General features: G+C 40.2%; 1 protein-coding gene across 4 annotated transcripts in view; it reads right to left on the bottom strand.

Annotated features, from left to right (window-relative positions):
• KLHL7 (kelch like family member 7) overlaps window positions 1–24,519 on the bottom strand; it is a 122,416-nt gene that overhangs the window by 58,671 nt on the left and 39,226 nt on the right. The window contains exon 2 of one of the 4 annotated variants that reach the window (XM_049894152.1): window positions 18,376–18,551. The exons of 1 other annotated variant lie outside the window; for it this stretch is intronic. Coding sequence is in view for 1 of the 3 variants with exons in the window: in XM_049894149.1 (XP_049750106.1) it covers window positions 6,385–6,504 (120 nt within the window). In the remaining 2 variants the exon portion in view is untranslated. Of the gene's footprint in view, window positions 1–5,730; window positions 7,531–18,375; window positions 18,552–24,519 lie in introns of those variants that run through there. 2 more of the 4 variants (XM_049894149.1, XM_049894151.1) reach the window with 2 other exon arrangements.

The raw sequence follows: 24,519 nt of genomic DNA, 5'->3' as shown, positions 1-24,519 counted from the left end.
CAGTGGTCTACAACATTATAATTTACTAACTTTTTATTGCTTCTTGCTCTTTAGCCAGGTTTGCCCACTCAATTTCAAGCCTCTCTAGAAATCAGTGGAGTTCCTGAATAGAAATGATTTAAACGGTTAACATGCTTGCTGCTATCCAATGGTTGGAGGTTCAAGTCTACCCAGAGGCACCTTGGAAGAAAGTTCTGGTGAACTACTTCTGAAAAATCAGCCACTGAAAACCCTGTGAAGCATCAAACCAAAAACCAAGCCCAGGACCGTCGAGCCGATCCCGACTCACAGCGACCCTACAGGACAGGGTAGAACTGCCCCATGGAGTTTCCAAGGAGCGCCTGGCGGATTCCAACTGCCGACCCTTTGGTTGGCAGCAGCAGCACTTAACCACTACGCCAGCAGGGTTCCCCCACGAACCACAGTTCTACTTTAACACACATGGGGTCATCTCGAGTCAGAACTGACTCAACGGCAACTGGTTTGGCTTTGGCTCTAGAAATGAGCAGTTTCTTTTTTCCCTTGGTTTCTCCACAATTTAGCCAAAAGTTGTCTTTATAATGAGCATTCAACATGCAGTTGTCGACTGATTCAATGACATCTTGTGGCCATTCTGTTTATCTTTTGGAATACTAAATAGTCGTTTTCTCCAACTGTCCAATTACATCTAAAATTAGGCTTTTCCCTAACATTCAAAAGGGAAGTAACACACACACACACACACACACACACACACACACACACACACACACACACACACAATCTGCTTAGTTTCCCACCATTCCACTAAAACTTTATTTGCTAAGATCACCAATTTTTCAAACCCAGTGGACATTTTCTCTTTTTGGCCTCCCTATGACATTCCATACTCACTTCTTTGTAACTCACTCATACCTTGTTCTCAATAACATTACTCCTAGCTCCTTTTCTTCCTTCCCCTGCTTAACCTCCAATGCACATTTCTTCCTACCCTTTATAATGTTCATGTTCCACAGAGTTTCACCCTCTGTCCACTTTTCTTCTCACTCTGCCCTCATCCTCATACCTGTGATGTTTCCGACTCATGGCGACCAGATGTACGCAAAGTAGAACTGCTCCATAGGGTTTTCAAGGGTGTGACCTTTCAGAAACAGATCACTAGGCCTGTCTTTCCAGGCGCCTCTGGGTGGGATTAAATCGCCCACCTTTCGGCTAGCAGTCTAGCGCTTAACGCTTTGCACCACCCAGGGACTCTTATGATGTCAACTATTTAACAAATATTTGATCACCTATGTACTAGTTTTTTTTTTTTGTTTATGTACTAGATGTTGGCAATGCAGCACTAAATAAGATAGACACAGTCTCTGCCCTCATGGAGCTTAGAGCCTAGTAGTAAAGATACACAAACTAAAAAGTGATTATTGCAACTGTACAGAGATAAGCTGCAACAGTATAGAGGGTTTGGCACAGTCTAGGGCATTCAGGGAAGGACTCCCTGAGGAAATTGCATTTAAGGTGAAAACTGAAGCATGCATGAGCAGGAGGGAAAGAGATTCAGGCAATGGTACAACATTTTAGGCTCTGTATTTTTTTTTTAAGGAAGTCAAGTGCCTGGAGTTGAATGGGAAAGGGAAAGGTGGTATGAGATATGACTGCAAAAGTGGGCTGGGATCAGATAATATAGAGTTGTATAGGCCAGGATGAGAATAAATATTCATTATAAATTGGGTAGCACAAATGGTTAAGCGCTTGACTACTAGCCAAAGGTTGGTGGTTTGAGCCCACCTAGAGGCACCTTGGGAGACCAGGCTTGGAGATCGACTTCTGAAAAGGTTTCAGCCTTGAAAACCTTATGGAGCAGTTTTACTCGAGTTGCACACAAAGGGTCACCATGAGTCAGAAATGACTCTATGGGAACTAATAACAATAACAACCTCAAAAGTACCTTAAAAAACACTGGCAGCCATCCTACCATTTCTGTTCTTCAAAAAAGACTACTTTCTTCCTCTTTCATTATAACAGGTGATCTCATCTCATCTACTTTTCAGAGAAAACAGAAGCCTCCAGATAGAAACTCCTGCATTCTCCTCATTCCAAACGTACAACCTACTTATAATCCTCTCCTCCTTCCCACGTCTTATGGAAGAACCACCATTCCCTTCCTCTCTGAGGTAAATCACCTTTAAATTGGATCTTATCTCAAAAATCATCTACCAATTACCCACTCTTATACATACTCAACCTCTCCATCTCAAATGAATTCTTCCCACTAGTTTTTAAACGCACTTATATCTATTCCATTTCAATAAAACCAAACAACCTTCATCTGACTCTCTAACCCTTTTGGGACCAAAGTTCTCAAAAAAACGGCCTTACACTCCTCACAACCTACTCACTTGAACTCACACAGATCTGACTCTCACTTTTGTCTTCCCACCAAAACAACTCTGACTACAAACCCCTCCATGTTGTTACATCCTATGAGCATTTTTAATTCTAATCTTAACTTGGACCTCTCGCTGGCTTCAAAATTTGCCATTCTCCTTCTGAAACAATTTCTTCCCTGATTCACAAAACTCTTATTTTCCTGTATCCTTCCAGCCATTCTTTTGTGTCTTTTATAGGCTCATTCCCTAGTCATTATACTAGACTCTTGACAGCTTAAATGAAAACTATTTTCTATGTGTAGATAATTCAAAATTGTACACTTCTAATTTACAACTCTCTTCTAAGCTCCTGACCCGTCAACTCATCATATATACTCCAATGTCTTGTGGGCATCACAAACTTAATGTATTTCAAACCTAAGTTATAATTCTTCTCCCAAAACCCTGACCCTTTTCCTACTGGTTTCATCATCCATCTAGGTATGTATTTCAGAACTCTAGAGATCATAAGAGACACTTTGTATTGAATCCCTCAGCCTCTAAGCAACTGCCACCATCACAACAGCAACAAAAATAGCTAACATTTTTTGAGAACTTACTGGATACCAGGTACTGTTTTGTTTTACACTAATTGTACCTGATATCAAAGTTAGTCTAATCTAAATTTTGTTACCTAATTTAGTCATGAGAAACCCTGGTGGTGTAGTAGTTGAGAGCTATAGCTGCTAACCAAAAGGCTGGCAGTTCAAATCCACCAGGTGCTCCCTGGAAACCCTATGGGGCAGTTCTACTCTGTCCTATAGGGTTGCTATGAGTCAGAATCGACTTGACAGCAATGGGTTTGGTTTTTGTTTTAATTTACTCATCACAACCTCTTATGGTAATCATAACAAAATTCTGTTGATTTTACCTCCAAAATCTCTTGACTATGTCATCTTCTCGATATTGCTGCCACTGCCACTACTAGCACCTTAGTTCAAGGAACAATCACGTCTCACTGATGCTACTGAAGATGACTTCCTATCTGGTGTGCCAGCAACCACTCTGAGCCCTACCTAATTCATTTGCCACAAAGCTTTCAGTCATCTTTTCCAAAAGGAAAACAGGTATTAATTACCCACTCATCCCCTTATATAAACCTTTAAAAGGGTTTTAGAATAAAGGCAAAATCCTCTAACTTCAATTATAAGGCTATACATGAGCAAGTCCTTAGGTATTTCTCCAGTTCGCCTTGTACCACCCTTCCCCTTAGGTTATGTGCTCCAGTCAGATAAAGTGCACAAAAAAGGTTTGTATCCTTTCACCACACTTATTCAGTCTGTATGCTGAGTAAATAATGCGAGAAGCTGGACTATATGAAGAATGCAACATCAGGATTGGAGAAAGCCTCATTAACAACCTGTGATATGCAGATGACACAACCTTGCCTTTCAAAGCAAAAGAGAGCTTGAAGCACTTACTGATGAAAATCAAAGACTACAGCCTTCAGTATGGATTACACCTCAACATAAAGAAAACAAAATCCTGGACCAATAAGCAACATAATGATAAATGGAGAAAACACTGAAGTCGTCAAGGACTTCATTTTACTTGGATCTAAAAATCAACACCCAGAGAAAGAGCAGTCAAGAAATCAAACGATGTATTCCATTGGGCAAATGTGCTGCAAAAGACCTCTTTAAAGTGTTAAAAAGCAAAGATGTCACCTTGAGGACTAAGGTGAGCCTGACCCAAGTCATGGTATTTTCAGTTGCCTCATATGCATATGAAAGCTGTACAATGACTAAGGAAGATCAAAGAATTGATGCATTTGAATTATGATGTTGAAGAAAATCAAATATACCATGGAATGCCAGAAGAACAAACAAGTCTGTCTTGGGAGAAGTACAGCCAGAATGCTCCTTAGAAGAGAGGATGGCAAGGCTCTGTACTTTGGACATGTCATCAGGAGGGATATGTTCCTGAAGAAGGACATCATGCTTGGTAAATTAGAGGGTCAGTGAAAAAAGAGAAAGGCCTTCAACGAGATGGACAGATACAGCAGCTGCAACAGTGGGCTCAAGCATAGCACCGATTGTGGGGGTGGGGGATAGTGCAGGACCAAGAAGTGTTTCGTTCCTTGTCCACAGGCTTGCTATGAGTCAGAACATGTCAGCATCTAACAACAATAACAACAACACTACCCTTGTCATTCTTGTCTTCTGTATTATGATGTTAAACAGAATAATACAATATAAGCACAACGTAAATCAACTTCAAAGTAAAACTGTACAGCTTGCAAAGATGCAGGATTCCACGAAGTTGATGAAAGCGGTATCGGAAAACTACATGAATTACAGGCAAAGCCAATGACAAAAAGAGAATGCAGTAGATTAAGGTCAGTTAACCATCGCAGAAGAGATCCAGGGTTGCTCACCAAGTATCTGTTTTCTCCTTCCCACTTAGTAACAGAACTCTGATTTTCAGTAACTGTTAATACTTGTATTTATATTTTAACAATAAACTGATGTTAACACAGTCTAAAGCTAAGTCAAAGAAATGGATATGGATCAATTTTTAAACCCAAAGAACTATATCTGTAGGTCCCAGGCTATTTCCACCTCCTTAACTAAACATCGATGCTGCAGCCCAGTTGTATCCTATGTATTTAAGGAAAGAGGCAATGCTTTACAACGCTATACCTCACACATATTTGGAGGAGAGGCAGAATACCATAAAGACTCCTTAACAAGCTTAAGCACTGGTGAACTGCAGTTTACAGGCAGACAACAGTTAAATGCACCAGCAATCTGAAGTCAACCGTGTTGCAAACACAGAAAGGTTGACACCAAGACTACGAACGTGAAAACAGACACATGAAAGTACATTACATAAAATAATGAATTCGGACTCTTCAGCACAGAGGCCACAAACAACTAAAAGGTGCTCCTACAGCTATCTATTGCACTCCTGTTATACACCAGGCACTGTGCGCCTACTGTGCCAGGAACAAAGACAAGGGTCGGGCAGTGAGAGTTTGCTTTAAGAAACCAGCAGTTGGTATCTTTACAAAAATCTTAAATTTCTTTACTGTTGTCCATGTTCCTATCAGGACCACTACATGAGCAAACCAGGTTTTGTGGTGATTCATACGCATACCCTGCTTTTGTCTTACTGGAAAACAAACAGGACCACAGTCACAAAACTAAGAAATTGCCCTATCTCCTCAGACATGTATTTTCTATAAATAACGCTTAAAGAATCAAAAAGCAACCAAGTGAATTTTCTATGCTTATCAATGTATTAGATGCCATGGAATGAAAAAAACTAAAACCTGTCTAGTCTACCTTCTCCAGCGTTAAAATCTGTTCTTTTCATAACCCACCTTTCGCGGATGCGCTGAAGACTCTTATGAATGCATCACACATCAAACGCAGAACAAAGAGCTCCTCTTAATAACATGGGCGCACGGTGCCCTTAAAAGATGGCATGACTGTTCCTGCTCTGAATTAAGTTACTTCAATTAACACGTACAGAGGATTTGTCTTCAACTAGCTCCACCCGGGTAACACAGAAGGCGGGCGGAGATCCTTATTTTAAGCGTGGCTGATTTCAGGGCAGCAACACTTCTCCCTTCTGTGGGGGCTTCAGATTGGGCTGTGCAAATGGATTCTTCACCCAAGATTTTACGACCTTAAAACGGCTCGTCAGTGGAAGGATCCACGCCTCACAAAAAGATAACTAGGGCAGCGCTGTTATACAACCGATACCCGACGCTGAGTGCCAGGCTGAGTCCTCCAGGAGTCTGACTTAGGAGCCACATCATCAGCAAACGTGGAGGCACTTTCACTCGAGAACTATTTAACACGACCCCGCTAGTAACAACAGCTTCGCCTGCGCGCGAAAACAGAGGCAAGGGTGAAAACAGAGGGCGAAGCGGCTCGCAATTCCCAGGGCGCGGGTCTCGGCCCAGGGAGAAAGGGACCCGAGTCCCGGACCACCTCCCCACGGCCGTCCGTCACTCCCACAGAGGCGGTACCTGTTTCCGCATGCTATTCATGACACCCATGAAGCCCGCCAACAATTTAGCTTCCTCTCGAGCTGCGAGTTTCTTCTCGGTTTTTTTCTTGCTGCTCTTCTCCACCCCGGAGGCTGCCATCCTCCGTCAGCTCGGTTCACGCCCGGGGCTCGCCGGGCCGGGCGAGGGGTTGCAGGCTCCCGGCACGCGAGGGCTTCTGTTTACCAAACACTGCGGGCGGACTGCGGCTGCTGCGCCCTGCTCGTCAGGGAGCGGGCGAGCCAACTGCAGCCGGTGGGCGGGCGGGCGGACTGCGAAAAGACGAGGCCTGGCGGCCGGGTCCCACGCTCCCAGGGAGACAACGTCGCGGGATCGGCTGCGTCCCGGGAAGCACCCGAGCCTGGCGGAAGAGCCTGGGAACTCTCTGCCGGAGGGAACGAAGAGGCGGCGCTATGAAGGGAAAGGGGCGGGGCATTACGTCACAGTCGTGCGCCGCTCGGGGCTACTCTCCGGGGCCGCTGCAGCCTTTGTCCTTGCCCGCTGCGGGCCAGGGTTGCCCCGAGCTGGACCCTAGGTCGCGTGTACGCTTGTCTGGCCAAGAAAGGATTGAGTTTCCAAGCTTAGATTACGTGCCGATATATGTATACACACACACACATATTTGATAATTGGGCGGCAGAGCACATTTGAAGTGTTTTCCCATTAGTGTAAGCTCGATGGGAACAGGGTTTGTGTTTTCTTCACTGCTGTATCAGAGCCTGGCATACTGTAGGGGCTCAATGAATGTTTATTGAATGGATGAAAGAATATCACATGCTGAAAGTTAAAGACTTCTTATATAGAGCACAAGGTTTATTTGTGCAGGGTTCATAAAGCAAGAACATGCGTTCCCCTTATGTCCCCTTGGCATGGGACACCTGCCTCCTAGGCTGTCTTACTCCTACCCAATATCTGAAACTAAACCGTGTCAGCTCCAGAAACCTTCAGCTAGGCTTTTCCAGCGTTTTGTGAGAACACCAACCGCAATCACAGCACTCACGAAAATGCTCTTTGTAACTATAAACATTTATTTTTCTAGTGTATAGTAACATACAGGATTATTTGAAATTGTACATTATTTTCCATTCTGAAAACTTCCTACATACGATCTTAAGTTTCTACCTAGTTCTGTATAAGAATATATGGAGACGTGTTTTATGTAAAATAATCTACACTATTGAAACATTTTATACATATTCACAGTACGGACTCAACAGCACCTAATGACAATATATAGTGTAACATAATATATAATGTAGTGTAACATAATATATAATGTATATAATATAAAGTATAACACTTTAATAGTGTAGATTATAATACATATTTGTTACAAAAGAATAAAACATTCATACCTCTTTTGTGCACTTTTTGTTTTTAATCTAGAAGTTCTCAGATGTGCCTCTATTTTGATTAACCAATAATTTAAGGATTTAGAGTGGACTGTGGCAAAATCAGAAACCCTGGTGGCGTAGTGGTTAAGTGCTACAGCTGCTAACCAAGAGGTCGGCAGTTCAAATCGACCAGGCGCTCCTTGGAAACTCTATGGGGCGGTTCTACTCTGTCCTACAGGGTCGCTATGAGTCGGAATCAACTCGATGACAGCAGGTTTTGGTTTGGTGCCAAAATCGACTTAAAAGCAATGTGTTTGGGTATTTAAAAAAAATTTTTTATCCCTAATGAAATTATAAATGAGGAAAATTTGGTTTGCTTGATTAAATGCCCTCAAACAGCAAAAGCATATTTAAAATTTTTTAGATTGAAAGGAAGTGGAAATCTGTCTTTTCTAACTCTGAAGCCTTGAGAGACACTATGGGTTCATGATTAAAAGGCACAAATATAGGTGATGAAATTGAGTGCTACTTCTGTAAAAAGGCAAAAGAAACAAGAGACAGCATCCTTAATACTTGATATTGGAAAAGTCCTTTCACTTGTTGCAGGATATAGAACACCAACAGTCATGGAAGATCCATAGGTTTCAGAGTGCAAAGAAACCATTGAAGTCATACAGCATGGAGGTCAGGCATAAGGCTCAGGAGTCCAACTGCCTGGATGCAAAATTAAGCATCCCCACTTTCTAGTTGTGTGACTTTGGGCAAATTGCTTAATTTTTCTTACGCCTCAATTCTCTCATCTGTAAAAAGGGGGTAACAGAGCCTACCACATAGAATTGGTGTAAAAGGATTACAAAAATAGTTAGAATGGTGCCAGCACAAGACAAGCTCTCAGTATTACTATACTGAGCTAGTAATATTAACTACAATTATTTTATTAACTAATATTATCTAATCCAGCATTTCTCAAAATGTGTTCCACAGAATACCAGTACGATGAACCATGGCCCCTGCCTCAAAATAGGTTCCTTGGAAATACAACTTTGGGAAATGATTGTAAAATATGTCCTAATTCCAAAATACATTTGCATATTAAATGCCTATTGCAGACTTGCATTAAGAAACCTTTTCAACTCTGCTGTAGTAGACTGTATGGATTGAATTGTGTCCCCCCAAAAGATAATGTTGAAGTTCTAACCACTGGTACCTGTGAACATGCACTTGTTTGGGAACAGAGTCTTTAAAGACGTTACCAGTTAAGTTAGCACGGGATCATACCTGAGTATGATGGGTCCTAATCCAATATGAGTGGTCTTATAAAAGAGGAAGAGACACATAGGGAAGATGGCCATGTGAAAATGGAGGCGAGATAAAGTTAGGCTACAGCGGCAAGTGAAGGAATGCCTGCAACTACCATAACCTGGCAAAGAGATTGAACACCAAGGATTGCTAGCCATCACCTGAAGCTAAGAGAGACAGCATAATACTGCTGATGACCTGTGTTCAAATTTCTATTCTCCAGAACTGTGAGAAAATAAATTTTTATGACATCCCTGGGAAATTAATATGCTGCCCCTTGAGATGTCAACTTAGCCCATCCCCATATTCCATGAATTATTTACTTTTCTGTCCATATCCACCCATAGGGTAAGCCCCTAAAACTGTACTCGTTCTATGGAACCTCACCTCTACTGACCTCAGTTTATTGGATCAAGCTTGAACACCTGTACCACAAAAAAACAAAAAACTCATTGCCGTCAAGTTGATTCCGACTCACAGTGACCTTATAGGTCAGAGTAGAACTGCCCCATAGGGTTTCCAAGGAGCGACCGGTGGATTTGAACCGCCAACCTTTTGGTTAGTGCCCAAACTCTTAAGTACTGCACTAGTACTCCTGTAGCAAGAAAGCCAATTGATACTTTGAACTGAAGATCATCAGAATCTCTCTGGAGACTGAACACATGGATGTTGCTGAGCTGATACGTGGCATTTCTACCGGGAGTATGGGGCTCAGGCAGCCATCTTTGTACCATGTGCACAGATAAGCAGAGAAAAGCAGTCTGCAGAGAGAGGAAAAATAAATTAGAAACCCAGAGAGAAGTCAGATGAGAGATCAGGTGGAGAGAGAGAAATAGATGTACAGTGAGGTTAACTAAAGCTTAAAGCTTGGGGCCTCTAACTTGAACAGGCCCAATTTCAAGACTGAGATCCTAGCAGTGTGTCCGAATGGTCATTTGGTTTTGTCAAATTTACAAAAGTAAGATATTTTAAATTAACCGCAATAGGTTGAGTTGGCTGTCTCTTTGCACTCTGATACTCCTCTAGCATATTTTAAAATTACTGTCAGATGGTGTTGGAGTGGCCAATGGATATTTTGGGGGCTGGCTAAGGACAAATTGAGCTGGGGATTCATTTTTGTGAGGGTTTATTCAGATATGTTTTTGTAGATCACAGTTAGTTTCATATACAGTTATTTTTAGCCATTCTGATGTAGGAGTAGCTTCCAGGAATACTCTCTATGCCCACCGTGCCAACTCTGTGTTGTAATGCAAAAATATAGAGTCAGAGATCATATAACAATATGTCCTACAGTGCCCAGCCCTGGAAGTATGTAAATTGTGGAGAAGAAACAAGTTTGAAATGTATAGAGCCAGAAGCTGGTCCATGGAAAATTCTCTCAATTATCATGAATGTAAAATTGTAAGCAAAGAATCTGGTACCCATGGACACTTACTCAAAAACTGAAGGAATATACTTGTCATGTGTATACTTCATATTATTGTTGTCAGTTGCTGCTGAGTGGATTCTGACTCATGGAGATCTTACGTGTGTGGACTAGAATTGCTACATGGAGTTTTCAAAGCTGTGACAACCTTTCGAAAGTAGACTGCTAGGCCTGTCTTCTGAGGTGCCTCTGGGTGAGTTCAACCTGCGCACCTTTTCGGCTAGTAGTTAAGTGCTTAATCATTTCCACCACCCAGGGATTCCTATACTTCATTATGTAATTCTGCAATTTAAGGTTGTATTTATAATTTAAATACTTCATAAACTTCCAGAATGGCTGAGTAAAACCTCTGAAAATCTACTCCTCTATAAAAGCCAACAAGAACAGTGGCAAAAACTGTCAAAAGCAGCTTTTTCAGAATGCTGGAAGTTAATAAAACTTTTGTAACAATCCAAGGAGTGTTTATTTAAAAAAAAGAGAGAGAGAAGAAATCATCAACTAGATAGTAAACAAGTGTTAACTTTGATGAAAAGAAAGACAACACATAATATAGGAGAAGTCAGCACAACTTGACCAAGGCAAAGCCACAGAAGCTTCCTAGACACCTTCAAACACCTTGAGGGGCTGAGTTACCAGCCTGTGGAACATAGTCTCAGGGGACATCTAGGTCAACTGGCATAACATAGTTCATATAAAAATGTTCTACATCATAATTTGGTGAGTAGCATCTGGGATCTTAAAAGCTTGTGAGCTGCTATCAAAGATAAATCTATTGGCCCATCCCGTCTGGAGTAAAGGAGAATTAAAAGAAAAAAGACACAAGGAAAATATTTGTCCAAAGGACTAAAGGACCACATGAACCACAACCTCCGCCAGCCTGAGCCCAGAAGAACTAGATGGTGCTGGCTACCACTACTGATTGCTCTGACAGGGATCACAATAGAGGGTCCTGGCCAGAGTAGGAGAGAAATGTAGAACAAAATTCAAATTCACAAAAAAGATCAGACTTACTGGTCTGACAGAGATTGAAGGAACCCCTGAGAATGTGGCCCTGGACACCCTCCTAACTTAGAACTGAAGCCACTCTCAAAGTCCACCTTTCAGTCAAAGATTAGACAGACCTATAAAACAAACAATAACAAACATGAGGAATGTGTTTCTTAGTTCAATCAAGTATACAAGACCAAATGGGCAATACCTGCCCAAAAGCAAAGGCAAGAAGGCAGGAAGGGACAGGAAAACTGGACAAATGGACACAGCGAACCTGGGCTGAAAGGGGGAGAGTGCTAACACATTGTGGGAACTGCAACCAATGTCACAAAACAATTTGCATATAAATTTTTGAATGAGAAACTAATCTGCACTGTAAACTTTCACCTAAAGCACAATAAAAAAAGTTACCTGTAAGTACTGTGCTCCTTAAAAAAAAAAAATCACCTGTATGAGACCAAATGGTAAGAAATTCCTTTAAAACAAACATGAGAATGTAAGGGGGCAGGGAAACTAGCTTAATGGAAATGGAACAACCAGAATGGAAATAATGAGAATATTCACACATTGTGAAGAATGCAACCAATGTTACTGAACAACTTAGGTAGAAACTGTTAAATGGGAACTTAAATTATGTAAACCTTCACCAAAAACACAATAAAATATTATTATTATTTTTTAAAAAGGTTAACTTTCCATAAGAACAATCAGATTTGTGGCATTTTAACGTTCCCAAATCCCATCTCCCTCTCCCAAGCTCTGTGGTACCCTTGAAAGTCAACAGCTTGGCAAATACAGTAGCCAGCAAAATCAAAGTCACTGGAGAGGGCAGAAAAGGTTTGAATCTCCCCAGAGACTCCATTCCCAGAGAACTTAAACTATTTGACCTGCCTGGTAGCTCACTGAAAAGCTGTATTCTCAGGGCTTGACTTTAATTGACCTGACTCAGAGAAGTGCCCTACTGGCAAGGCATTTGTCAAAAACAGGTAGCAGCAACTGTTTAATATTGAGACAGCGTTACCAGTTGGGACTAGCAAGATGTGTACTAAAATACCTTAAAGCAAAAACTGGGGAGATGTCCTTGAGGGCCTTGAAAATCTTTGTCATAGTCCTGGGAATTCAAAAGGCCATATGCATCCCCAGGCTGTATTCATGCCCAGGAAAAACCTGAAAAGGCCCTAAGCCTTCACCTCTCATTATTTTTGCCGCTCTGTACAAGCAGGAATTGACAGGTAAGGCAAAGTGATGAACTGCCTGCTGGAACATTGAAGGTAGCCCCAACACACACATAGGTTTCCTCAGCAAAGGCTGGGAGAATTATTGGTTTAAGGAATTTAAGCATATCTCTGTCCAATCATTAGATGACCACTAAGACAACAGAGGAGGTACTTCAGTAGCCAAACATGACAAAGAATACAGACTTTACAGTATTAGTCCAGAAAAGTTACTAAACAAACAAACAGAAGCAACAACAAACAAATATAAATAAACCCTGGGGAGTGGGAAGGACTTGATTTCTGGAGTTGACACATTATATTATAGTGTGTAGTTTTCAACAAGGGATTATTACATGCAAAGAAATAGGGAATAGTAGTCCAAACATAGGAACAAAAACATTATGTGCCTGAGGAAGCCCAGACATTGAATTTGCTGGACAGACTTTAAATCAGTAATTACTAGTATGCTCACAAAACGGAAGGAAATCATGTCTAAAGAATTAAAGGAAAATATGAGAACTATGTCTCACCAAATAGAGAGTATCAATAGAAAGAAGTGTTGTTAGGTGCCATCAAGTTGATTTGTGACTCACAATGACCACAAGTAACAGTGCAGAACTTCCCCATAGGGTTTTCTAGTATGTAGTCCTTACAGGAGCTGATCACCAGGTCTGTCTCCTGCAGAGCCGCTGGGTAGGTTTGAACTGCCGACCTTTTTGGTTAGCAGCTCAGTGCTTAACTGTTGTGCTACCAGGGAACCTTGAGATAAAAAATTACTTAAAAAAAAAACAACAACATGCAAACTAAAACCATAAAATTCTTAGAAGAACAAGCAGAGGCAGTGCTGTCAGGCCTGGCCTTTAACAATGAATTCTCTAATGTAATAACAAAGAGCAAAAGACAAAATAAATAAATGGGTCCTCATAAAAATTAAAACTTTTGTTCACCAAAAGACATTACCAAAAAAGTGAAAAGACAAGCTACCGAATGGGAGAATATCTTCAGAAGCGATATATCTGACAAGAATCTAATAATGAAAATATATACAAAACTTTGACAACTTAGCAACAAAAGGACAAATAACCCAAGCATAAAATGGGCAAAGGACTTGAACAGACATTCCAACAAAGAACACATTCAAACGGTCACCAAACACATGAGAAGATACTCAGTGTCACTAGCCATCAGAGAGATGCAAATCAAAACCACAATGATACCATTTCACTCCCACTAGGATGGCTAAGATTAACACAAACAAGACAAAACAACACAAAAAACACGGAAAATAACAAACACTGGCGAAGATGTGGGGAAACTGGAACCCTTATCCATTGCTGGTGGAAATGGAAAATGGTACAGCCGTTGTGGAAAATGGTGTGGCAGCTCCTCAAAAACTAAAAATAGAACTATCATATGACCCAGCAGTTCCACTCCTAGATATATACCCAAAAGACTTGAAAGCAGAGACTCAAAAAGAGACATGTACACCAATGTTCATTACAGCACTATTCATAATAGCCAAAAAGTGGAAACATCCTAAATGCCCATGAACAGATGAATGAATAAACAAAATGTGGTACACACACAATGGAATACTATTCAGCCAGTAGAAGAAATGAAATCTTGATATATGCCACAGTATAAATGGAGCTTGAAGACATTATGCGGAGTGAAATAAGTCCATCACAAAAGGACAAATATTGTGTGACCTCATTCATATAAAAAGGCAAGAAAAGGTAAACGTATACAGATTGAAGTTTATTACTGGTGGAAGGGAGGAGGAGGGTTAACAGTGATGGAAAAATCACATTGATTAAGGGTAGGGTTATACAGCAGATTATTATAATGGAAGTTGTCACAGACTGAACTATGTCACCCCCAAAATGTGTGTGTCAACTTGGTTAGGCCATGATTCCCAGTATTCTGTGGCGGTCCTCCATTCTGTGATTGTAATTTTATGTTAGAGGCGATTACAGTGGGATTGTAACACCCTTACCAGATCAAATCCCTGATCCGGTGTAAAGGGAGCTTCCCTAGGGTGTGGCCTACACCACTTTTTCTCTCTCAAGAGATAAAAGAAAAGGGAAGCAAGCAGAGAGAGGGGGACTTCATACCACCAGGAAAGAAGTACAAGGAGCAGAGTGTGGCCATTGGACCTGGGATTCCTGTGCCTGAGAAGCTCCTCGACTAGGGAAGATCGATGATAAGGAATCTTCCTCCACAGCCGATAGAGAGAGAAAGCTGTCCCCTGGAGCTGACATCCTGAATTTGGACTTGTAACCTCCTAGACTGTGAGAGAGTAAATTTCTCTTTGTTAAAGCCATCCACTCGTGGTATTTCTGTTATAGCAGCATTAGATGACTAAGACAGAAGTCAATAAGTTGTACATCTGTAAAAATCTGAATCTGGTAAAAGTTGTATGATAGACATATTTACAACAATGATAAAAAAAAAAAAAGAATAGCTGCTGAGGCTGCTTATATACAACCAAATACCTCGTGGGATTTAGTTCCTTGGTTTGGAGGTTTAAGGTCATGGTTTCATGGGAGATCCCAGTTAATTGGCCTAATAACATGTTTAGTGCTTCCGTTCTACCTCCTAGTTCATTGTGTAGTGTGTGCAGTCTTAAAAGCTGGCAAGTGGCCATCCAAGGCACAATTGGTCTCTATCCACCTGAAACAACATAGAAAGAGGGAGAGTCAGGAATAGCAGGAGGATACAGAAGCTGTGGCCAGTTGCCTGCATGAACAACTGCCTCCTTTGCCACGAGACCAGCAGAACTGGATGGTGCCCAGCTATCATTACTGTCTTAGTCACCTCGTGCTGCTGTAACAGAAATACCACAAGTGGACAGCTTTAACAAAGAGAAGTTTATTCTCTCACAGTCCAGTAGGCTAGAAGTCTGAATTCAGGGCGCCACCTCCAAGGGAAGGGTTTCTCTCTCTGTTGGCTCTGGAGGAAGGTCCTTGTCATCAGTCTTCCCTTGGTCTGGGAGCATCTCAGCGCAGGAACCTCAGGTCCAAAGGACGCACTCTGCTGCTGGCGCTGCTTTCTTCGTGGTATGAGGTTCCCATGTCTGTCTGCTCACTTCTGTCTCTTACATCTCAAGAGATTGGCTTAAGACAGTACCTAATCTTGTAGACCTCATCAATGTAACTGCGACTAATCCACCTTATTACATCACAGTGATAGGATTTACAACTTACAGGAAAATTACATCAGAAAATAAAATTGTAGACAATCATACAAGGGAATCATGACCTCGCCAAGTTGACAGATGTTTTGGGGGGACACAATTCAATCCATGACATTTAACTGAACATTTTAACCAAAGAGTCCATAGATGAATTCTGATCAAAAGGGAGAAAATGCAGAACAAAGTTTCAAATTCTCAGGACTCTAGACTTTCTGGAGTCATAGAGGGTGGATGAACCTATGAAACTAGTGCCCTGAGATAATCTTTAAATCTTAAATCAAAAATATCCTCTAAAGTCTTCTGAAAACCTAACAATAGTTTAGCTTAACTAGTAAAAAGGGTCTGTCTTGAGCATTATGCTCTTTTACGAACTATCTATATGGGAATAAATTGACAACAGCAACTCATGAGATTAGATAGGAATCTTAGGGGCAGTGAGCTTATGTTAATGAGGGAGGAACAACTCAGAAAAGGAGGGTGAGAACGGTTGCACAACTTGAAGAATGTATAATGAATGTCACTAAACTGTACGTGGGGTGGGGGAAGGAACCAAATAGATATTTTGGAGTCGAGAAGTACATTAACTGAAATGAAAAATTCACTAGGTGGGCTCCACAGTAGACTTGATCTGGCAGAAAAAGGAACCATTAAACTTAAAGACAGTCTTAGGCACAGAGAGAAAAAATAATGAAGGAAAGTGAACAGGGCCTCAGATACCCATGAAACACCATCAAGCATACCAACAGACACATAATGGGAGTCCCAGAAGGAGAAGAGAGAGAAAGAATGGGCCAGAAAGAATATTTGAAGAAATAATGGCCAAAACTTTCTAAATTTATGAAAAACATCAATGTGCATATCCAAGAAGCTCAAGGAACTCCAAAGAGACCCACACCTAAGTACATCATAATCAAACAGCAGAAAGCCAAAAATAGAAAATCTTGCAAACAGCAAGAGAAAAGCAAGTCATTATATACAAGGAATCCTAAATAAGATATAAAATCCTAAATAAGATTTATAGGAGGCAGTGGGATGACATATTCAAGGTGCTGAAAGAAAAAGATTTTATCTCACTAAAGCTGTTGCTAAAAAATTTTAAATACACTATGAATTTTTTATTTTTAGAAAAAAAATCGTATTTCATTTTAGAATTGTATGAAATAGAATTTATCAAAGCTATGTGTGGCATAAATCTGTAGCAGTAATATTAACGGTAAGTATGTCTGTGTATGAAGTCTCTTTTTTAACGCACCTTAGCGTATTGGTTCACATCTTAGCACCTCTGATGCATCATGTTCTGTAAAGTTTTATGGTACCTGACAAATCAACATGCAAAATTGCCACCCGTGCAGAAAAGTGGCCTAAAAAAAAAAAGTGTGACAAAGTTCTTATACATCAATAAATGAATGTATGTTTTATGTATTGTTGTATAACAACTTGGCTCATAGCTTAGTGACTTAATATCGTATCATGGATCGAACGGTGTCCCCCCAAAATACATATCAACTTGCCTAGGCTGTGATTCCCAGTATTGTGTGGTTGTCCTCCATTTTGTGATCTCACGTAATTATCCTGTGTATTGTAAATCCTAGCCTCTATGCCTGTGGTTATAATTCTATTCAGGAGTGTGCTGTCTGTTATCTTAATGCGGCAGGACACAAGCTTCAGGATTAGATTGTATCTTGAGTGAATTTCTTTTGAGATATAAAAAAGAGAAGTGAGCAGAGAGGGACCTCGTTACCACCAAGAAAGAAAAGCCAGGAGCGGAGCTCATCCTTTGGACCTGGGGTCCCTGAGCTGAGAAGTTCCTAGACCAGGGAAAGAGTGATGACAAGGACCTTCCCCCAGAGGCATCAGAGACAGAAAGCCTTCCCCTGGAGCTGGTGCCCCGAATTCAGACTTCTAGCCTCCTTAACTGTGAGAGAATTTCTCTTTGTTAAAGCCGTTCACTTCTGGCATTTCTGTTATAGCAGCACTAGATAACTAAGACATACCACAACTCAAATTTTTATTGCTATCTCATATGGTTCTACAGGTAGACTGGATGCAGTTATGTGATTTTCACTCAGGATCTCTCAAGCAATTGTGGTCAGTTGTTGGTTAAAGCTGGAGTCACCCTGAGGGCTTCCTCACAGACCTGGTGGTTGATACTATCTGTTGACTTGGACCTCAGTGGGGCTGTTACCCAGAACACTTATACATGGCCTCCCCATGTTTCCTGAACCTCCTTACAGCATGGTATCAGGGTTGCAATAGCAAAAGTCCCAAGAGGACTTGAAAGAAATACATGGCATTATTATTATGACCTGCCCATAGAAACCATGTAGAATTACTTCCATTATCATCTGTTGTTGGAGGCAGTTACAAAGTCCTACCAAATTTTAAAAGGAAAGGACACAGACCCACTACTTGATAAGAGGAGTGTCAACATCACCTGGTAAGAAGAACATGTGTGATGGGATATATTGTGGTGGCCATATTTGGAAAATCCAATCTCTATAATATACTCACAGGCCATAACAATTCATATCCCTCTCTCTTGTAAAATACATCTCTATTCCAAGATATTCAAGTCTCTTCCCATTACAGCAGTAGCTCAGTTCAAGGTATTATTTAAATCAGGTCCAGGTGTGGATGTGGTGCCTCTGAAGAAGTTCCTTGTACACTGTTCTTCTTGAAGTGGAGACCTATGAACTCAAGAAACAAGTTATCGGCTTTTCACAAATTCCAAATACAGTGATGAGACAGCTATAGATGCTCCTATTCAAAACAGGTTGGGGGAGGGGAACCTGGAGGCACACAGCAGTCACTGGTTCATAGCAATTCTGAAATCCATTCAGGCGCGTGGTACCAGTTCCTTGATTAGAGTTCAGTTTCTGCCTTGGAGTTGTTCACTGTAGGTCTTTGACTCTGATCTTTGGGTTCTTTGTTCTGCCTCCTGAGCCATCCCTCCTTTTCCATAAAAAGTAACCTAGGCAGCAGCAGAGTAGTTTTCTTAGCCCCCTCTCTGCTTGTAAAAAACTGGAAGGCCAAAGGACTCTTATTATTTTGTACTTGTCTATGTTCCTTTTAGCTGAGTCTTTTAAAATCTTGTGGGGTTTCTTTTTGTGTTATCAATTTGTTATCTACTCCATTAGACAAAACCACACTTACAAATTGCATTGAAATAAGAAATTGCATAGAAAAACTACCTTGGGCTTCCTGTGAAATGGCTATACAATACACTTCTTAAGATTCTTACAACGTACTTCTTAAGATTCTTACGAGCTCTATTTATTAACATAGAGGGCCTTCCAGGTACATGTTTAATATCGTCGTAAGGTTTTTTTTTTTTTAATCTTTAAAACCGTATGTGTATGCATTACAGCTTGAGAAATGACTATATTTCTGTTTTGAGTTATGTCATATTTTCTTGGGAGCTACCCTCTGAATAACCTACTGAGAAAGTGATTACAAAATCAGTGCTAAATATGCTATCTGGAACTTCTAGTTCACGATGGTGGACTGAATACATATCCTATTGTCCTTACCCCTCCAGGATTTGTTGAAAGAAAAATATTTGAAAAAAATGAAAGAAAAATATTTGAAATCACAATTCTGCAGGTAAGTAGGAAAAGTACCACCAGTGAGAGCAGAAAATCTGAGAAACACTTAAAAAATAGGAAGTTAAACATGGTTTCAGTTTAACATGGTAAGTTAAATATGGTAAGCTAAATAACTTCAGTTAAACACAGTAAGTTAAATAATGTTTTTATTTCAACAATGTCCTTGAACACCTCTAAAATGATAAAATGATAGTATAGTATTAAAAAGAAAGGAATGACCAATGAGAAGAGAGAGAACGAGAGAGGAAGTGATCGCAAACAAAAGATGTTAATAAGATTTTGAAAGTTGAAAAGCAGATGGACAATGTTTAAAAAACTTAGTAGACCAGATAAAGTTCAAATCTCGTGGGACGGGGGCGGGGAAATCAATGAAAAGCAAGACTGTCTCAGTCATAGAACCTTGGCAAGGCTCAGGAATAGGAAACACCTGACACTCTTCAAGGTAGGCGCATGAAAAAATAAATTATTTTAAACAGTCTTTATAAGGAACAGAGGAAACCCTGGTGGCATAGTGGTTAAGTGCTATGGCCGCTAACCAAAAGGTCAACAGTTCGAATCTACCAAGTGCTCCTTGGAAACTCTATGGAGGCAGTTCTACTCTGTTCCATAGAGTCGCTATGAGTCAGAATCAACTCAACAGCAACTGGTTTGGTTTGGGTTTGGTATAAGGAACAGATGTCCAGAGCCCCTCCCTCACCCAACACAACCAAGCATTTTTTTCTCTCCTATTCTAGCAGATTTCTGGAGGTTTATTCTCTGGAGGGGTTGAAAGATGGGTTTTGGACTGGGGACCTGAGGCACAGAAGACATCAGCGTTGAGGTGGTATTACTGGAAATAGAAGGATTCAGAAGAATGTTATACAGGTGGCCCCCAACTTAAGACATACTCGAATCGCAATGAACTGCACGTATGACCATTTGGTTTGGTACTATCATGTTGCACTGCATAATTGCTGATGGTATCATTCTCAGATGTTCACTTGCAGATGTTTACGTGTAATGTTTCCAACCCTAAAGACAAATAATGATCGGATTTATAAAGATACTGATAATAAAAGGTAATAATAATGAAAACTAAAAGAGGTATCTGACTTACATTGGAATCAACTTAGAATAGTCAGAACAGAACTGTATTTCAGTAAAAAATAAAGCCACAAGTATCAACACACATGTATTTTACAAACACACTATGTTTTAGAGAGAAGGCAAGTCGCAGAATACACAGCATGAAACCACTTAAATGGTGTTTTAAGTGTTAAAAAAAAAAGGTAAAAACATATTGTTTGAGGATTAATGCACATGTACTAAAAGTATATTTAAAAAAAAAAAAAGAATGAGAATGATAAACACCAAATTAGAATAATGGTTAGCACTGTGAGGGAGGCAGAGGGATGAATTTTTGGATGTGTTCACTTCGAGTTTTAATTAATAGTTTTGGTAATGTAAGTGTATTTTTGTTTTATTTTGTTTTTCTTAAACAGATTGCTAGGTACATGCTATTTGTTATACATTTTTGCATGTCTAAAACATTTAATTATATAATTTAAAAAGAGTTATTCAGCAAAACAAATAACTATAGCAAAAAAAGTATAATAAACATAGAAAATAAAAAGGAAAGATTACTTAAAGTCTCAGCACTCTAAAAAAACAAACACCACTGTTCTTGTGTCACTTTTGACTTATGATTCTGAAAGAATATTTTATAAACCAGAATCGAAAATATTTTTCTAGTTATTTCTTTTTTTTGTTCGTACTTGTGTATATTACACTTTTATCTGTCCCAAGTTGCAAGGTCCAGTACTTTCCTATTTCTTGACTCAACTCTTTTCACAGATCATAAATTTCCATTTACCCTGCATGCACCTGCTGTATCAAAATATTCTATATATATACATATGTATATATGTGCACATTCGCCAACACAACTTCCACATTTACAATTCAATGACATTGATGACACTTTTCATGTTGTGCCACTATTATCACTACCCTTTTTCAAAATATTATACTGTTATTAACACAAACTCAACATCCCCCAAACAAAAACTCCCCATTTCCCCCTCTCTCCCACCACTGATAGCAACCATAATCGTCGGTTTCTGGATATTTGCTTATTTCATATAAGTGAGATCATATAGTATTTGTCCTTTTATGACTGACTTATTTTGGTCAGCATAAAGTCTTCAAGGTTTAATCACGCTGTGGCATGCATGAGGACTGCATTCCTCCTTATGGAATGTGTATATACCACTTTTTGTTTATCCATTCATCTGCTGATGGACATTTTGGTTGTTTCCACCTTTCGGCTACTGTGCAAAGTGCTGCAATCAACACTGGTGTATAGGTTTCTTTTTGTGTTCCTCTTATCAGTTCTTCTGGGTATATACATTGTTTTTTGTTTTGTTCTTTTCTCAAACATCTACTCCTTCTCTTGACTCCAGAAATAGCTTTGCCCCCAGGAGGAAGGGGTTGCCAATCTAGTAGGTCAGACCTGATAGTCACTGGGCCCCACTTTACTGGTGGGTAGGGTCACTATGCATTTGAAGATCAGGGCCCACACTGAGTCACTCTCTTTCATTTTCTGTTTCTATACAAAGATAAGGAAGCCCTGGCAGGGCCTGGATCTGTTGGGTAGGTCGATTTCAGGTTCTTCCAGCCTGCCATTGGATGTGTTAAGTACAGCTGAGTTCTGTTCCCCTAATAGAGCCATTTCTGATTTGAGGAAGGCCACGGAGGAAGAGAGTCTGGCTTCCCACCAAGTCCCATTCTCCAGTATGTCTTGACCAGAGCACTATACTGAAGGACTGTTGAGTTTTTGCACAGCTATTCTTAAAATGGTATTTTTTCCCTTTGACTCTTGCTTCTCATGTAAATAGCTATTATAGCTGGGAACTTTTTAAGGGAGCTGGGTTAGTGGTAGGGTTTCTGTGGTAAAATGAATTCCTTTATGTGGCCTTTTGCCTTGGTTCTTTGGAAAAACAGCTTGAGAGATCTTCCCCTAAGCCCTGAGGAATTAACTTTGCCCTAGTTTTCTATTCCTGAGAATTTGTTACTTCTGGCTCATTTGATTTTGTCCTGGTTAAGCTGTAAACATGAGTCAGAATCAACTTGACAGCAGTGGGTTTGGTTTTTTTGTAAGCTGTAAACAAGGATGGTTTGATACTTTCTGCCTGGTCCTGAGCTGCAGCCTGCCCTGTGATTGGTCAACAGACTATGCCAATAAAGTGGGCTGTAGCCTGCTATGCAAATAAAGTATTTGTGGCCTACCAAGAGGGGATTGGTCAGTTCATGGCCCTGGCGGGAGTGCCATGCCTTGAAATTGACATTTAAGCATTTAATCTTGAAATTGTATTTAAGCAGCCAGCCCCACAGAGGTTTTTTACAGACAGAAAGAAGCAGGAAGAGAAGCATCAGGAAGAAGGAAGAAAGCAGAGAGAAGGAGCAGAGAGAGAGAGAAGGCAAAGAACCTCCTACAAAAGCTGTAACATGGTAAGAGCTGTAACACTGAAGAAAGCAAGTGGCCTGGAATGGGCCCAACTGCAGAGCCAGCGGTTGCAGACGGTAGGGCCAAGAGAAGCCTGTCTTGAGGGGGCACAGAGGAGCCTGTCCTCAGAGGCTGAGAGGAGGCCTGCATAGTTCAGAGGAGCTAAGAGAGCTATCCTGCACTGAAGAAGGGAGACTTTGCTTACATGCCTCCTGATCCTGAGTTGTAGCCTGATGATCTGACCCTGTTCTTTAATAAACCAGTTAACTTTAAGTATGGTCTATGAGTGTTATGTGGCCATTGCAATGGATAATCAAGCCCAGAAGAGAAGCAGAGTGCTGTGGAGGGGATGGCTGGTGTCAGAATTGGTAAAAATGTTGGAGAGTGAGGGTATGTCTGACCACCACCTCATAAGGACCAGCCTTGGTCTGATCTTGATTTGTATTACACCCCCTGAAGTCAGACAGGTTCTGACCCTGTACCCCCTTTTTCACAGTTTCCAAAACTTTTCTCTGAACCACACCATTTGGCACCTAAATCAGCACTTAACATTTAGCAATGCCTCCTTCCTCGGTGAAAACAAGTTATCATTACTCCCTTTTGCCCTGGGGTGACAGGAAATGAACATTCTCTTTATTCTTCATGAGCCAAGGATAATAAATAGAGCTTTCTACTATGTCCCTTTTCTGTTCTATTTCACCAGCTACTAATTTCTATCACATGTAACTGTCAGAAAATGAATCTGATAAGAGGTTTGATGTGACCCAAAGAATAACTTCAACAAGAGTTAAATGTTGATAAATAGAACTGATACTCAGTGATTTTTCTTCCATAAATAATTCATTTACATTAATCATAACAGCAGATAATAGAAAATAGCAATATGGTCTACTATTTCAATATCATTTAAATTAATATTAAATTGCTGTCAAGGTTTCCATAAGCAAAATGCTTTGAAATTATTCAGTACATGCTTCTGTCTACCAAACAGAATTTTATCATTGTCAACAAAAGAGAATTACCCATAGCTATAAATGTACGTGTGTGGAAGGAAACACAGGAATGTGCTTAGATCTCCAACTCCTGACCATCTAGCTCACAATCACAAACGGTAAGGAAATCAAAGAGTTTAAGCTGATAACTAAAAACTTAAGTGTTTAAGCCATTTTTTTCCTTTAATAAAATCAACAAAAACTAACATTTACTGAGCATTTACTATGTGCTAATCACCGTTATTACATGTTTTCTCTATATTGTCTCCCCTCAAAAAAAAAATTTTTTTTTTTCACCTTTACATGGCTCTCTGGCCTAGGCATTGGTAATGTGGACTTTATCAAATTAAGAACTCATGCTCTTCAAAACACAGTGTTAAGAGATGAAAAAACAAGTTACAGACTGGAAGAAACAATTTGCAAATTACATATCTGATAAAGGACTATGTCTAGATTATATAAAGAGCTCTCAACATTCAATAGTAAGGCTATTTGGGGGAAAAAAAGAACAAAAATTTGAACAGACACTTCACCAAAGCAAATACGTGCATAAAAAAATGTTCAACATTATTTG

This window comes from Elephas maximus, chromosome 8, assembly GCF_024166365.1.
Source record: "Elephas maximus indicus isolate mEleMax1 chromosome 8, mEleMax1 primary haplotype, whole genome shotgun sequence".
In the NCBI taxonomy this organism is placed as follows: domain Eukaryota; kingdom Metazoa; phylum Chordata; class Mammalia; order Proboscidea; family Elephantidae; genus Elephas; species Elephas maximus.
The sequence above is the reverse complement of the archived record's forward strand: the minus strand, read 5'-3'. Positions and strand labels throughout refer to the sequence as shown.